Raw genomic sequence first — 15,240 nt, forward strand, 5'->3', positions numbered from 1 at the left:
AGGCAATCTATCCAACTCGTATATCTTCATTTCAAACATTCTCATTATTGGATCACGTTACTTCTATGGCCAGTATAAGGAGTCCCCCAGTCAGGATTTTGCCAAGTCAAGTTTACATCGACCAGCCATAACATAAAAACCACCTGCCCAATATTGGCTAGGACCCATTTGTGCAGCCCAGCTCCGATCGCACATGCCTGTGGTGGCATGAACTCCATAAGACATAGCAAGCATTAACCTTTTCAGGTATTCTGCGGGATCAGACTAGATCGGACTAGATCAGACCAGATCCCCACCCACCTCAATGAGCCTTGGGCAGCCATGACCCTGTCCCTGCTTCATTGGTTGACTTTCCTTAGACCACCACTTGACCACTGCACATTGGCAACATCCCTAAAGACCTGTCATGTTGGAGACGCTCTGATCCAGTCTAGTCTAGCAACCACAATTTGGGCCTTCCAACAAAATCACCTTCAAAAACCAACTGTTCACTTACCGCCTAGTATGTTTAGCCCACTCCTTGACCGTTGCCATTGTAAACAGATAATAACTTACACTTCCATATTTTAATATTATGGCTGATTAGAGTATTTTTATAGGGCTTTTAACAACCAGTGTTGTCACAAGCAGCTCTGCTGTGACCCAGGCCCAAACCCTCAGTGAACAAGCTAGAGAAAACAGTAGAAAGAAAAAAGAATCGGCTAGTCGACACCAGAGAGCAGCGTACACCACGGAAGCATGAAGAAAGATAGCTGCTGGATCTACAGTAATAAACAATAAATGAAACAGAAGTATTTTAGCATTAACCAATAAAACCACAAACTTCTCACTAGGTTTTATAGAAATATCCCCTTAACAAAACTCTGGAAGCACAAATTTGCTTTAAAAATTGGAAGAAGCACAGAGTCATATAAAGTTCAAATATATTTTTGCCAATGCCCAGAACCGCCAAAAGGAGAGCAGTGGGTGTGCCTTGTAGTTCCCTTCAAATGGAGGAAGGCTAGTTTTATATGTTTCTGAACATATTAGGTAAAAAGGAGGAGAGAGCATAAAGAAGAAATCCTACAATCACTACATCTTTTACAGCAATCCTGACTCACATACAGGTCTACTGCCTTTAAGTACATCCTCCTAGTGGTTGGAGGGTGTTCGGCAGTTGGAAAAGCACACAAACCAGCAGACTCAGCTGTTCCCATAACTCATCTGCTTAATGTACTGCACCTTGGCCAAGCACTGAAAACGAACATCCAGAGCTTCCGAAGCAAGCGCAGTAAACCTTGCAGCTGCCTGTCCTTCACTCCTCTCTTTCTTCCGGCCCCATTCCTCCCTGCATTGCGCCATCATACAAGACCATCAGAGAAGGAACAAAAGAATGAGAGGCAGCAATAGGAGCCACTAGCAGGTCATCATTGTGATCAGTAAGGAAGGCCCTTGCGATAGACCACTGAAACGGATTCTCAGATTAGAGAGTCTGGAAAAGCTTGTTTTAAAGATGAAGCCATGCCAATAAATTCATCTAAAAGGTCCAAAGAACGCACAGGCCGAATGGGGCGTTCTTCCTGAACTAGAGCTACAGATACTGTCTAGTTTCTTTCCTAAGGGGAGAAAATCTATGTGCAGAGCAGAGGTCACATCTTAGAAGGATAAAACTGTGCAGAAACGTCTTCCTTAGCACACATAAAGGCTGGAGAGGATATTTTTTGCAGATTGGGAGGAAAAGAAATATCTAGATGCCGCCAGGGAGGCAGTTCACAGTGCTTGCTTCTACCTCTCCAGAGGAAGAGAGAAAAGAGGAGCGAGGGTCCCTCCTTTGGGCTTCCCAAAAGCATGGGGAACCGTTTAAACAACCGACAGCATCGGTTTCATGGGCTACAGGCGCCCTGTGGCGAGAGGGAGATGTATGAGCTGCCAATCAAAACGGAATGCCCGACTTGGGGTGTGAGGAAAGGAACAAGGGCTGTACTGCTAGCTCTGCAGCGCCCTTATACTTCGCTTAAAAGAAAATACCACTGAACTGAAACAGGCTTTCATCTGCTCTAAGGTCTACGTGCTGCAGCCGGCAGAATGGCCGCTTAATGAATCCACGATGTGCAGCGGCAGATATGGTGTCACCATGCCTGCGGGGCAGATACGGTAACCGAAGCCATCTTCAGTGACCAAGCCTCAACCCGAAACGAATGGATGTGAGCTTAGATCTGCGGTGTGGTCACTTTTTTACTGTAAAAGTACTCACTCAAGCGCTGCCTGGAACTTGATTCACACGAGCCATAAAGATAAGTCATTCATTAAGAGATCAGACCTTAAACTGGGTATGTCTGCTTCTCATGTGTCAGACATTTGACAGTCTGCCATATTCGCAATCAGACACACACATCTAAACATGTGGAAAGAAGAAAATAAATCAAAACGGATCGAAATGAGCAATTTAGCTTCTTTCAGCACAGACTTGCCTGTGGTGGATGTAGTAAGTGTATGCAGGAGAGTGATTATAATAATCTGATTAACAAAAAAAAAGGATGCTAAAGGTTTTCTCCATGAAATATGATCCATTATAATACAGATAGTTCCAGTCCTAAAATCTGACTGGCTGAGCCGTGTTCAAACCCGTTGTAAAATACACAAACCCACGCACACCTATGACCACTTCCCAACATCTGAACTGAATAGTAATGCACCACTGTTTTAACCCCAGATAGTTAGCTGAGGCATATTACAAATGGAAACTGTTGAGGTAAATGGTGTCTATCTTTTCCTGTTAGACTGCTTAGCTACCACAGTTTACACTGTTAGACTGGTAGAGCGATTATTCTTCACATATGTCATTTATTACTTGAATACTGAAGTCTCAATTTATGTTGTGGTTAAGTTAATTCTACTCAATCAGCTTCTAGCCCTATACCTCCTGCGACTTCTCCTATCGAGTAAGAGTCCCTACAGAAAGAGGGTAAATCTGTGCATTTCTACTCAACAAACCAAAAATCTGAATACACAGAGTTTGTTTATTGGAGTGAATATGCCACATTATTATAGCTGAACCTTTACCCTCATGTGGCCTAGAAACAGTGCTCTCTGTTTTTGTAAATAAATACATCTATTAATTGAATACTGAAGCATTTTATCAGATTTGATCTTGACTGCTGTTTTTTAAAAGCAATAAGCCACTTGAAACTGTTTCTGTGATTGTGTCTGTTGTCTGTTTTTCACCCTTCCCCATTCCCGTTTTGCTTTAATATATAAGCCATGTTATGGATTATGCTGTTTTTTTATTTTATTTTTTATTTTACTAAAACATTGGGCACTTCTCTGGTACAGTTTTACACCCATATTGGTTCATTAGTTTAATATAGCTTCTATGGTCATCATGTTCCTGGGCTCCAAGTGGCTCAGCATTGTATTGCACTGCCACTAAGGCCCGGAGGTTGCAAGTTCGAATCACAAGCTGTGCCGCTTTTTCATTAGCGGCCAGAGAGAGTCTCTGGGTGGGCGGATGTCGCTCTATCCTCTCATCACTCTAAAAGGCTGACTTGCACAGGCATCTGTTAGCTGGTGTGGCGAAAGTGGGGACCCCAAGCTTTCCTCCGAGCGTGTCGGCTGTGTTTGAAAAGAGGCAGTGGTTGGCTTCTCTTGTATTGGAGGAGACATGTGTGTTACCCTCCTAGTTTCAGAATCACTGCTAGAGCTAACGGGCGTTATACATTGGTGAGTTTATTGGCAGTGGCACCAAATTGGGAGGAAAAAAAAAAAAAGTAAAAAAAAAGGTGTAGATTAAGTAAGTCTAGCATGAACAGCAGCTTTATGCAGTAATGCAGGTTTTACATTCTTCTGCTGATCTCTCTTACAATAGGAAACACAGTTGAGCAGACGTTTTACGGCACAGTGTTTTTAATGTTACTGTTTAACTCTGTTTTATCGTACAGATTAAATCCACCTCCGGTGTCAGCAGGTCTCCCGCCCACTGAGCATGTTCAAAAATGCCAATTCGGAAGTCGATAACTAGCATGCGGAGCCAGGCTTCGTGACTTTTTTTTTTATATATCAACCAACAGAACAGCCTTTCAAATGAATATTACACTCATAAAAGGCAGCATTTTATGATCATTTGCTTTCCATATACATTTATTCAACCCTATAAGGAAGTAAGGTAGTAGACAGGCACTCAATGATGGCAAATTTCAAACTGACTTGATCTCAAACAGCAATATTAGGCCTTTAATAGTAGACAACATCTTCAGTTATCAGGCAGGAACAAAACACAAGGATAGGTGAGAAAGGGTGGGCTTCATCAGAGTTGTCACAACGTAACCCTGTAGAAGAGGTAGAGGATAAGGGGAAAATCAAAGGGCTACCTGAAAAGAAAAGAAGTATATATGTAGCAGAGCTGTAGATACTTGCCTCCTTATACTATGAGCAGAACGAGAGAAACAGAGAGAAAGAGAGAAACAGAAAATGGTGAGCACACCAATATTTCACCAAAATGCAATGTCAGCACAAAAGCTGAAAGGAAAAAAAAAAAAAACAGCAGAAAAAAATCGAAATAAAAGCAACCCTTGTTCAAAAAGGCATGAAAATGGTGTTCCAAGTGGCTGAAAATGCTGATGAGGGGCAATCCATTGATGTAAAGGGGGAATAAATGAAAAATGCACCAGAAAATAGCTGATCCTTCCAATCTGTATGAAAATGAAGCGGAAGGAGCAGCTTCCACTCAAACACAATGATAGAAACTAAATCAATGGCTCTCGCTCTAGTTTTGTCTTTGCAAAATTGGCTTTGCAATAAGCGAAAGCCTCACATTTCCTCACATTCTTTTGCACCGGCAAGTAGCAGGCTATTACAGAAGGACTGAATCAATACATGCATTTCCAGGACGCTCCTGTAAAAGTGATTTTTTTTTATCTCAGTGAGATTTTCTTGGTTGAATAAAAGGCTGTAAATAAAAAGAACAGTCAAAACATCAGGAAATGGATAATGTTAAACTGTCGGTTTGGTTACTGATGCGTTACACCTGAGTCGCCAACAGTGTGCGGCCTGCAGTGCTGGGTGATGAGATCATGGTCAGCAGATGAAGGCGGACAGGGTTGAGGCAGTGCGGATTGCACACTGGAGGCTTTCCCCTGTTCCTGGCTCTCTCTACAGCCCCAGCACAGCTCAGGAGCTCCTAATCATCTCCGCTGAGAGACATCCAAGCGCAGAAACATAACACTAATACAAAGTGCTTAATGCTGCACCCGAACCATTCTCTGCCATTTCACCCTCCTTCCTCTACTCCTGGGTGGAAGCTCGCTGCCAAAATAGCAAGCTCCATCCTCAAAGGTGGCTTCCAAAGCCAAGCTCAACAAGCCTGGTCTTTGGTTCTGTCCACTGATGGAGATTATTAACACAAAGAGCTTTTTTTTTTTTTCTTTCTTTTTCTCTCTCAAAGTTTTATTGTAAAAACTCCGGCTCTTTCTGACGAAGTCTAAAATCCACCCTCACTTGAGAAAAAGCAGCACCAGCTGTGAGAGCTATTTTTTCCTAGACTAATTTCCATGTCTGTTTTGGGCCTGTTTTGCTTCATGATCTCAAGGCTGCACTACTCCAGAACTCCTCTGGAGAACAGCGAGAGCTGCCATCACAGTGCCCCCCGCAGCATGGAGCGAGAATTGCACGCTGGGTCTGTACTTCAGCTCCTCTGGGAGACGGTCTTCATCACCGAGGGTAATAGTTCCTGAAGGGCCTTAATAAAGCCTTAAAGATAAGCTCTGCTTAACGTCTGCTCATACTGACAGAAATATCTTGCATCATGGGTGTGGTATGCTCGCTGGGACCGCCCCTCTTGCTTAGAACACATCCGATACTGTCTTTATACCAATTCAGTAACGCTAATGACCACGAGCAGGGTCTGGGAAACCTGGGAAACCAGGGTCTGTGAGGATGGGGAGTTCTAGAGAGGTTACTACTGAGAAGAGTTTCCAATAGCAAACCAAGAAACACACCCAAAGAGGATGAATCACTCTCCTTTACAGGATTAGGATATAATCTTTTAAAAGAATAGATCATTTCTATGAAATAGTGTCGAACGCTGACTTCCCACAATAATCTATTACTCCTTAAGTAAAGAACACGAGAATGGGAGAAGTCTCCTCCCCGAAAGGATGAAGGATCATGTTCAGGGAACAGTCTATAAAACAAAAACTGTGACGGTGGGTAAGCTTCCTATCACAATTTCTGGCTTGGGCCAAAATCAGTTCAAGACCTTTCCACAGTTCAAAAGGTGTACAGGGAAGAAATGAGCAATAAAAATGGCCTAAAGGCTGAAGAACAATGGGAGAAATAAGAAACACAAACAAAGCAGGCTGGAATCGGTCTTTGAAACTAAAAGAAAGAAAAAGATTAATCATATCATACCTTGAACCACTTAAAGCCGGTGTGGTTGGAGTCATGCATAGGCTCATGAAAGAGCTTCACACAGGCAGTGAGCAGTGGAGAAGCAACAGAGAAGAAAGAGAAGAAGAGAAATTATAGAAGAAGCCAAAAAAAGGGTATCAAAGCTAGCCCCAGCAGGAGAAACAGAAGCAGGCGAACAGAATGAACCAGAACGGTCTTCAGAAACAAATCACGCAAACGCAAATTGGAAGCAGAGGGAGAAGAAAAAGGGGTGAAAAAAGGAAAAAAAAGAAATTTGATGAAAGTGTGGAAAGGAAGATGATAAACAAAGAGTTGCTGTGACAACACTGGGGGCTTCCAGGGTCAAACACGGGCTCGGGGTGTGGAAAGAGGGGACCAAGAAAGATCCAAGCGAGACTGGGCAGGGCGGATGAGGAGGAAGAGGAAGAAGGGCAGTTATGAGACATCCCTTCATCGCAGTCAACATTAGAGGAGGGGCTGAGGCTTTCTTTGGTCCGGTGCCTCAAGAGCGAAGGTTATGAAGTATGTCATTTGACTGCTGAATCATGTCTGGAGAGCAGACGCGTATTTTCATGTGGTCTTGGGCAAACGTTTTCACTGGCCCCGCTTGAGCGGCTGGTCGCGTTCGGACAGGCTGGCCGTAAATCCTGAGCTTGGTTGAGTGATTGGTGTCACTGCACAGCAAGGGCCCTGTGTCGGAGGAAAATACTCCCTTCTCCGCCGCATTTCGCCCTTAATTACACACGCTCATTACAGCGGCTGGCTCGATGGGGTTTGGCACAGCACAAGGGGCTCATGAGAGCATCAGCTAAAATAAGGTGGCCCTGTCCCTTCACAGAGCGGATAGACTTCAGCAGAGTGGACACATTTCATCTGATATCCTTCTGCTCTCTGGCAGCACCTGCTGCATGTAGGGGAAAAGCAGACATGAGGAGCTTCGGCTTTGTTCACACAGCAGGTAAAAGTGGCCCAAATCGGCTCCTATAGCAACCGATGTAGCCTTTCACACCTTCTAAGCATATTCATATTTGGCACACTCAGTTTAGCTGAGCCAATTAACCCACTCACTCAATAGGATTCGTCCAACACTTACAACAACGCCTCAGTCTCTAGCCAGAGAGTGAGGACAAGCACATGCCTCCTCAGATACATGTGCTATCCGCAAACCGCCTCTTTTCAAACTGCTGCCAGTGTAGCATGATTAGGCAACCAACATGCTTGGAGCTTAGTGCTGGAGCACTAGCTCTGATGCCTCGGCCAATAGACGCCGGTGCAAGCCAGCATCACAACAGACATGATGAGGAGAGAGAGCACCATCTACCTACCCAGAGAGTGCATGGTCAATTGTGCTCTCTTGTGTTACGGCTGCTGATGGCGAAGCAGCATGATTGGGGATTTAAACTTGCAATCATCGACCGTAGTGTCAGTGTCTGCTGTGACCGCTGAACCACTTAGAGACCCAAATGCGGTATTCTTGCTACATGCAGCTCTACTGAAGTCAAAGTTCAAAGTTTTTTTCAAAACAATAAGCTATGACAACTGATATTTATAAAAGGAACACATTGGTCAGTTAAAGGCTAACATAAAAGCTATGCTGAAACTTCGTCTACATGAAGTTTATTGAGGCAATAGTAGCCTACATTTCCAGAAACTGCAAGCGCCTCAAGACACATTATTTCGTCTGGTGTGAAATAAACATAGAGGAAGGGTTAATGTGCGTTATGTCTGATGTTAAACTGACTTTACTTTGGTTCCATTTAGACCAGCAAGCGCGAGCACACAGGTAGTGCCAACAAAGCAGGACGACTTTCTAGAACAGAATACATTGAACAAATGGCTCTTCAAAACCAGGGCTACTTTGAAGATGCTTTGAATAAAAAAAACAAGGAAGTCAAAAAGGTCAAAGAGCTTCGCAATGTATATAAGTCCCTTCATCAAGGACGTTTTTACATTCTCTCTGAGGTTGGCTGCATTTGCGCAGCAGGTAAAGGAAAGAAATGGAGCTTCTGTTGCCCGTTTTATCGTCTTCCACAGTTACACTGCCTTTTTAGTTTTTATCGTTTATCCTCTGATGAGTTTGACTTCCTCTTTAGCGCTTCGCTTGATTGAGGAGTCTATTGATCATAAAGAAAGAGACCAGTAGTACGTGTTGGATGAACGTGCCTGGTGAAGCAGTGTTGTTTTTGAGGGGTCAGTTCAGCAGAGTGATCTGGTCAGACTCATGTCAGATACAGGCTACAATTAGAAGACTGTGTGAACTGTGTGAAAAAAAAAAAAAAAAAAAAAACAGATTTGGGCAGTACAGCAGATTGGCCACTTTCACCTGCTGTGTGAACGGAATCAACAAAATGCAGAACAAAAAAAGAAAAGATGAGAGAAGCAGATGCAGAGAAAGATGAATAGACTGTAGATCGTTCTCATGCTGAACTCATTAATGGCTCATGCACACGCTGGCTGTTCTGAGTCGGAAAGACCATACAAAGGCATGTAAAGGAACACTTCAAGGTTATCGAGGCTTTCTTTATCAGAAGCATCTATAGCATATGATCACTAACTGCAAAAAGCTTTCTAGACGTGCTATCTTGTAGTTACTAAAGAACAGAAAAACCTGCTTTCTATTATAAAAGTATTTGGAGCAAACAGTTCTTTGGTTTTTCTGCCTATTCTAAGTATGTGGAGACATGTTAATGGACTGCATGTCACAGGCTGTTTGAGGAACACTGAGCCTTACTTTAGGGATCCTCTGTTATAATAAATAACAGAAACCAGCACTGCATGAATAAATAAGAGCTCGCACAGCTCAATTTAAAGGTAGAAAATACTGCTCTACATACTGTTCACTACTCGCATACGAACGAACGGGTACGAAGGTCAGGGCAACTCTTTTCCGTCAAGCTAACAAAGAACAGTCACACTCCTTCCCATATTCTGAAGACCAAATGACTGACAGCAATTTGTAGAGAGACTGAACTCAATCCAACACGTGTGCTACAAAATCGGAACAACAAGAGAACTGCAATTAGAGGAAATTGAAAGCAGAGCTAAACAGTGTGCATTGCAAGTGTGCGCAGGCAAGGGAAAGAGTGTGAAAAGGCAATGCGAAGACGTAGCTGAGAGGAGGGAATGTGTAAGTGTGTGCTGTAAGGTCTGGAGAGAGAAAGAGTGTGATTTAATCAGGCAAGTTAATTAAGGACTAAGTGGAAGTAGAGTGAGAGTATGTATATGTACATCAGTTTTCATTACGTACTGTTCAATGTAATGCAGGCACTCAAATCAACAGTCCTTTAAAAGACTATGCCATCCATCATTATAAGAGCAGAGCCGTGAACAATTCTGGCTGACAGACTTCTCAAGAACAAATTTAAGACATTGCTCAGAAAGACATTGGTGAATACAGCCCAAATGTTCTCAATTATTCTCTTGGGAAAACTTATTTCTTATTTGCATATTTTTTATTGTTTACTTTTATTTGTAACATAGCTTTGCATTCTGCAGTACATTGTAAATGTACAGTAGATTGTAAATGTATTTTTATTGTATTTTTGATTTTGTATTATTCAGTTGAATCTGTGAAGTGCATTAAGAGCAAAATTAAGAAAAAAACTGGGGGGAAAAAATATATATTTGAAAAATATGATAATTGTAGCGTTTTTTCGGAAAGCTATCATTTCCCCCATGTAGAAACTAATAGCACTCTAAGAACTCAACTTTTAGTCTTGTTAAATGATTTAACTTACTTATTTTTTAAACTGGTCATTTTAGATGCTTCTAAATTTGTTTCAAGAACAGCAATTCTTTCTTTCACCAAATTTTTCTTAAGAGAAAAGTAAAATATAGAATGAGAAAATGAAGGTTTGTGAATATATCTTGGTATGAAGTGAAGAAAAAAAAAAATCTGAATTTCTTCTTAAGATACTGGATGAATCCGGCCTGCACTGTCTCATGATGTCCATAGCTCTCTAAACTTCACTTGGAATTGGACTTAATTTAAAGTGATTTTAACTTGTTCGTTTTATTCGTTGAAGTTCAGAGCTCATAAAGGTACACAACACCTACATAAGTGTCCCAAAACAGCCGACAAACCTCTACAAACATTTATAAAGGCTGACTGCAACAAAAATCCACTGTCGTAATCATTTAAAAATTGACAAATGTTGCCTTCACGACACCTGATCCATGCTGATCAGTTATCTGAAAAATGCTTGTGTAGATGTCATGCAGCCTTATGAAGGCAGCTCCTTCAGTAAAGTGTTCCCCAAAAACAGTTACAAGGATTTCTTTTGACAGCGACAATAGAACCACTCAGCACTAACCCTGGGGATACATTTCCTGTGTCTGCTTGAGGGTGTGCGTCTCTGGAGCTAGCACAGGTGTGTTAACGATAATGACTTCGGAGACCGGCCCCGCTTAAAGCTCAGTGATAGAGGGCTTAGGAACAGAGCTCCAGAGGGTGGCACTCAACCCGGCCACCACTTCCTCCCTTGAACTTGCAGAGGAGCCAGCCAGGCTTAGCTGCAGAGCTGGCTCCCACCAAAGCCCTGCACTAATTAACCTCGTGGGGATCCGAGCGGAGGTCCACCCAGCCTGAGCCAGGAGAAAAGGGGGACTCAGACCATGACATGTTCATGAGCCTTAGACCCTCTGCAGGCTGAAACCCAGCCAGCCGTGCAGGGCATTTTATTTATTTATATCTTTTTTTTATTTATTTTGGAGATGGAGAAAGAGAAAAAGAAAAAAAAGAATGAAAGTCAGAGGGAAAGTCTCTATATGCAATAGGACAAACCATTAAGAACGGGCTTCGGGCCCAGAGAGGCGAGTTTGGCACAAGTGTGATGAACAGAGAAGGAAAAAAAGAGCAGGGTTCCAGGTATGAGGAGGGGGGGTGGGGGGTGGGGGAGGCAGTGGCTTGTGTGCTCCGTTTTAATGCAGACTGACTGACTGGTTGTTTGTCATGTCCAGCAGAGGGAAGACTCACTCGGTGAGGGCTATTTGAGTTTGATGCTATCTCCAGCGCTGTGGGTCAGGCTGCACACAGCTGCATTGTGGTTGAATCCCCCTTTAATGCAGTGCGCACACACAAACCCAGCCTGTGCTGTACACAAATGAGACATTCCTTGTGCATGTGTGTGCGCGTGGGTGCACACGCGCATGTGTGTTGGCTATTCCATGTGGCTGGACTAAATCAGAACAAGGTTCTTATTTCTCTACACAGGCTAGGCAGGAGTTATTTATTTTCCAAATGAAGACTGACTGGAGACGCAAACACACACCAGGCGCATGCCACATGAACGTTCTCCTCCAGCCTCGTGTTGGCTGGCCAATGTGGGGCTGGCATTACGCTGGGCGCTTGGCATGAGGCTGAGTGCTGGCGTGGTGATGGGCTGTGACAGGGCAGCCATTACACTACCAGCCAGGGCAGCCACTACCAGATGCTGAGCTTGTGTGTTAGGCGACAAAGCTCACTGCAAACATTGGATATTTTTGACACAAAGGTCCAGAAGAGTCTTTTCTAACATTTAACAGTTTTCTAACAGTTGGATGTAGTCCCAAGTGAGGACTACAAGCACCTTTTTCTAAGTTTCCTACAGTTAGAATACATCATTAATTGGAGCAGCAAATTACAAGATTTTGACCACAATTACCAGATAACGTTTGGAGGAGTAAAGGGAAGGCTTTCAACCTCAAGACCAATGTAAAAATTGTTAAGCATGGAGGTGGTAGCATCATGCTCTAGTGCTGAACTTTGCTCAATTATCTCTTAATTGAAAATTAAACAAGCAATCAGCTGTATTGGCAGGTTGGAACTTGGACACCACTGGATATTCCAACAGGACAATGATGACAAACACACCAAAGATGGTTGGGGAATATATAAAGCTAACAGGCTTACATTTGACTTTTGGAATGGCCTTTCCAAAATCCTGACTTCAACCTGGAGTATGCAGTATGGAGTAAGTGGCCAACCAGAATAGTGCAAGAAGCCTATTAATGACTACAAAAGTATGGTCAAGTACATCTTACTAAGGGACATTCACCCAAATATAGCATGTGCTGTATATGTTTTTTTCACACTATATAAATATAACAAAATTGTCACTATATATAACTGACTTCATTTTTGTTGTTATTGGACGTAAAAAAAAACGTTCATTAAAAGCCCAATATTGTATGCAAACCTCTGACCTGTGTTACATGTGTAAGCCTGGGCCTTCAGTACCCATATTAAATATTCTGCTTTTAACAACAGACCTTGCACATAATGGGCAGCCACTGACCTCAAGTTCACTTTAGAGAATACTATCGCCAGAATAATCGAAATTTCACACAGTTTGCCAGATACTTTGGCCAAGATGTCATGTGGTTCAAAAATGTCTTTTACAGGGTGACAAAAGCACAAGATCACTGTCACTTAAACAACTTAAACAACTCACAATTAACACAGTCAATCAGTGACTTTCTTCAACTTGGAACACAATACATTGCTTTCTCTACAGCAACATTGTCCTACTCCAATCCTAGAGGGCCACATCACTGCAGAATTCAGCATTAGAGCTCATTAAACTCCTCAGATAACTATCCAGATATTTTTGGTTGAATTTGGAGAGCTAGTTTGATTTACTACAGGGACTGATGAAGACTGGGATCTGAATGGTGCATCATCGTTCATCATAAGTCATCACCATAAATGATCTGTGTGGCATTCTGACCTGTTTTTCGGCATGTGTACGTGCAGCCTCCTCTTGTGCGAGCACCATCTCCCTCTCTGCAGTGATCTGAACACTCTCACGCAGCGCCTCCTCCAGTTCCTCGATACGTTCATCTTTTTGCTTGAGAGAATCCTGGAGAACAGGAGACAAAAAGAAAAGCTCAGAATGTAGAAGCTAAAACTATGAGACAGTGTGATGGGCAAAAAACTTGATTTGCCAAAATGGCAACTTTAGAGGAGAAGGGGGAAAAATAAACTTCTGAACCTTCAACAGAAGCCATTTTGAAGCAGATTCACATTATGTCAGCAAAGTGAAAAACACTATGCTATAACAGCATGCAAATGTGGTCAAAGAGCAGGTAACTCTGAAAGACCAGTGCAGAGCATCAGGTGCAGTTGCAGAGTTTCTACAATGGTCGAGACCAGACGAGGCCACTCATTCATTCAGTCCAGTGAGTCACACGCTCTCAGCCTGCTCTCGACAGCATTCATTCAGGTGACTCAATCTAGAACCATTACATGCACATCAGAAAAGAGATGTCCCTCTCGCTGGTAATGGTTTCCCCTGATTATTCAAAAAAGGTCAGGTTCTATGTATTATCAGGACGTTCTTTACTCTTCCACTCTAATGTGAAACTCACAGCCAGGGACACTCAGCAGCAAATGGAGCATCAAGACCAACAAGTGAAAATTAACATGACAGAAAAACACAGTGTGTCCAGAGTTTGGTGACCGGTCTTCCAAAAGGTTACCCTGCCAAGAGTGGGGCTGTTTCAAGAAGAGAAATGTTGAGAATAAAAATAGAGCCAGAACAGCTAGACATACAGTGATGTGCAGAATTAAGTGACCACCCATTGTTTCATGTTTTCATGTCACTCAGAACCTCTAATCCACATCTTGCCCATGTCAATTTGCTACTGCCAATTACCCACACTGTTTTAACCCCTGAGCACTAGCAATGCCGTACCGCCTCTTTCCAGACTGCCAGGCAGCAGACAATGCTCGGAGTAAAGCATCGGGACCCCAGCTCCACCGCACCAGCTGACAAACACCTGTGTCAGCCAACATCACTTCAGAGTGCCATCTACCCACCCAGAGAGAGCACTGCTAATCTCAATGTAGAGCATTAGACCCACTCTGAGCCACTCTGATACACACACACACACACACACGTTTTTTTTTTTCAATTCCATTCTGTTGACTACCACGTGTGTACTCATGTGACCCTATGCTTTCCAGTCTATGACATGAAAGCAACATGGAGGAGAACTCAAACACTTAAAAGAAGCCATAACTTTTCCATATTATATCTAATTTCACAGAAAGTAGTGTGTCCAGCCACAACCTCTTTTCAGAACCGAAACACATCCCCTACACCAACAGAATTTATCCTAGAATTTATAGCCCAAACACATTCAATGATGTTGAGGTCTGGATTCCGAGGTGGTCAGTCTGTTCTACTTTTTTTGTACTACTGTTTTGTGTCCATATCCTTTTCTTTGAAAATGCTTCGTAAGTTTTTCAAATCCACAGTGGTCTTAGGGGTCTTCTCACAGTGGAGGGATGGATAGAAACACTTTTAACTGAGGTTTATCTCTAATGTCTAACTGATCTCCTCAGAAATATCTCCTAAAACAAAATGAAACAATGGCAATTTTGTTCTGAAATTTAGTTAATATGACTGTGTATGGTGGACAGTATGCTACAAACTCAACGAGTTCAGGAAGAATGAGCAGGAGATACTGAGCAGATAGAGCAATGCGTTATAAATGGAGGTCTTAAAGAAGCACTGCTGAATAAAGGAACAGACTTGAATTCATTAAGCTCAGGCTTTTCAGAAAACATTCAGTCTTCATTTCCCTCCCTGTTTTCAAAGCTGCTACAAAGGCCTGACTTGCCTGGCAGACTTCTGGCTCACTGTACTGACCTCTGCAATCCATACTTACACTGACGTGCATAACCATGCGCACACACACACACACACACACACACACACACACACACACACACACACACACACACACTTCACTCGCACATTCTCAAGTAATCAATGTGGTCTCCATGCGGAAGGTTTTTACTGCTGCTCAAATTGTCGCTCTCACTGCTGAATCACTGAGACCACGTAGACAATATCAGACACTGTACTCATC

The 15,240-nt window shown here is 42.8% G+C and overlaps 1 protein-coding gene across 10 annotated transcripts in view; it reads right to left on the reverse strand.

Annotated features, from left to right (window-relative positions):
* erc1b (ELKS/RAB6-interacting/CAST family member 1b) overlaps nucleotides 1-15,240 on the reverse strand; it is a 276,578-nt gene that overhangs the window by 132,097 nt on the left and 129,241 nt on the right. For all 10 annotated transcript variants that reach the window (XM_072672916.1, XM_072672915.1, XM_072672914.1 and 7 more), the window contains one exon: nucleotides 13,092-13,223. In XM_072672916.1, coding sequence (XP_072529017.1) covers nucleotides 13,092-13,223 — 132 coding nt within the window. The remainder of the gene's footprint in view (nucleotides 1-13,091; nucleotides 13,224-15,240) is intronic.

Source organism: Salminus brasiliensis, chromosome 2 (assembly GCF_030463535.1).
Source record: "Salminus brasiliensis chromosome 2, fSalBra1.hap2, whole genome shotgun sequence".
Lineage (NCBI taxonomy): Eukaryota > Metazoa > Chordata > Actinopteri > Characiformes > Bryconidae > Salminus > Salminus brasiliensis.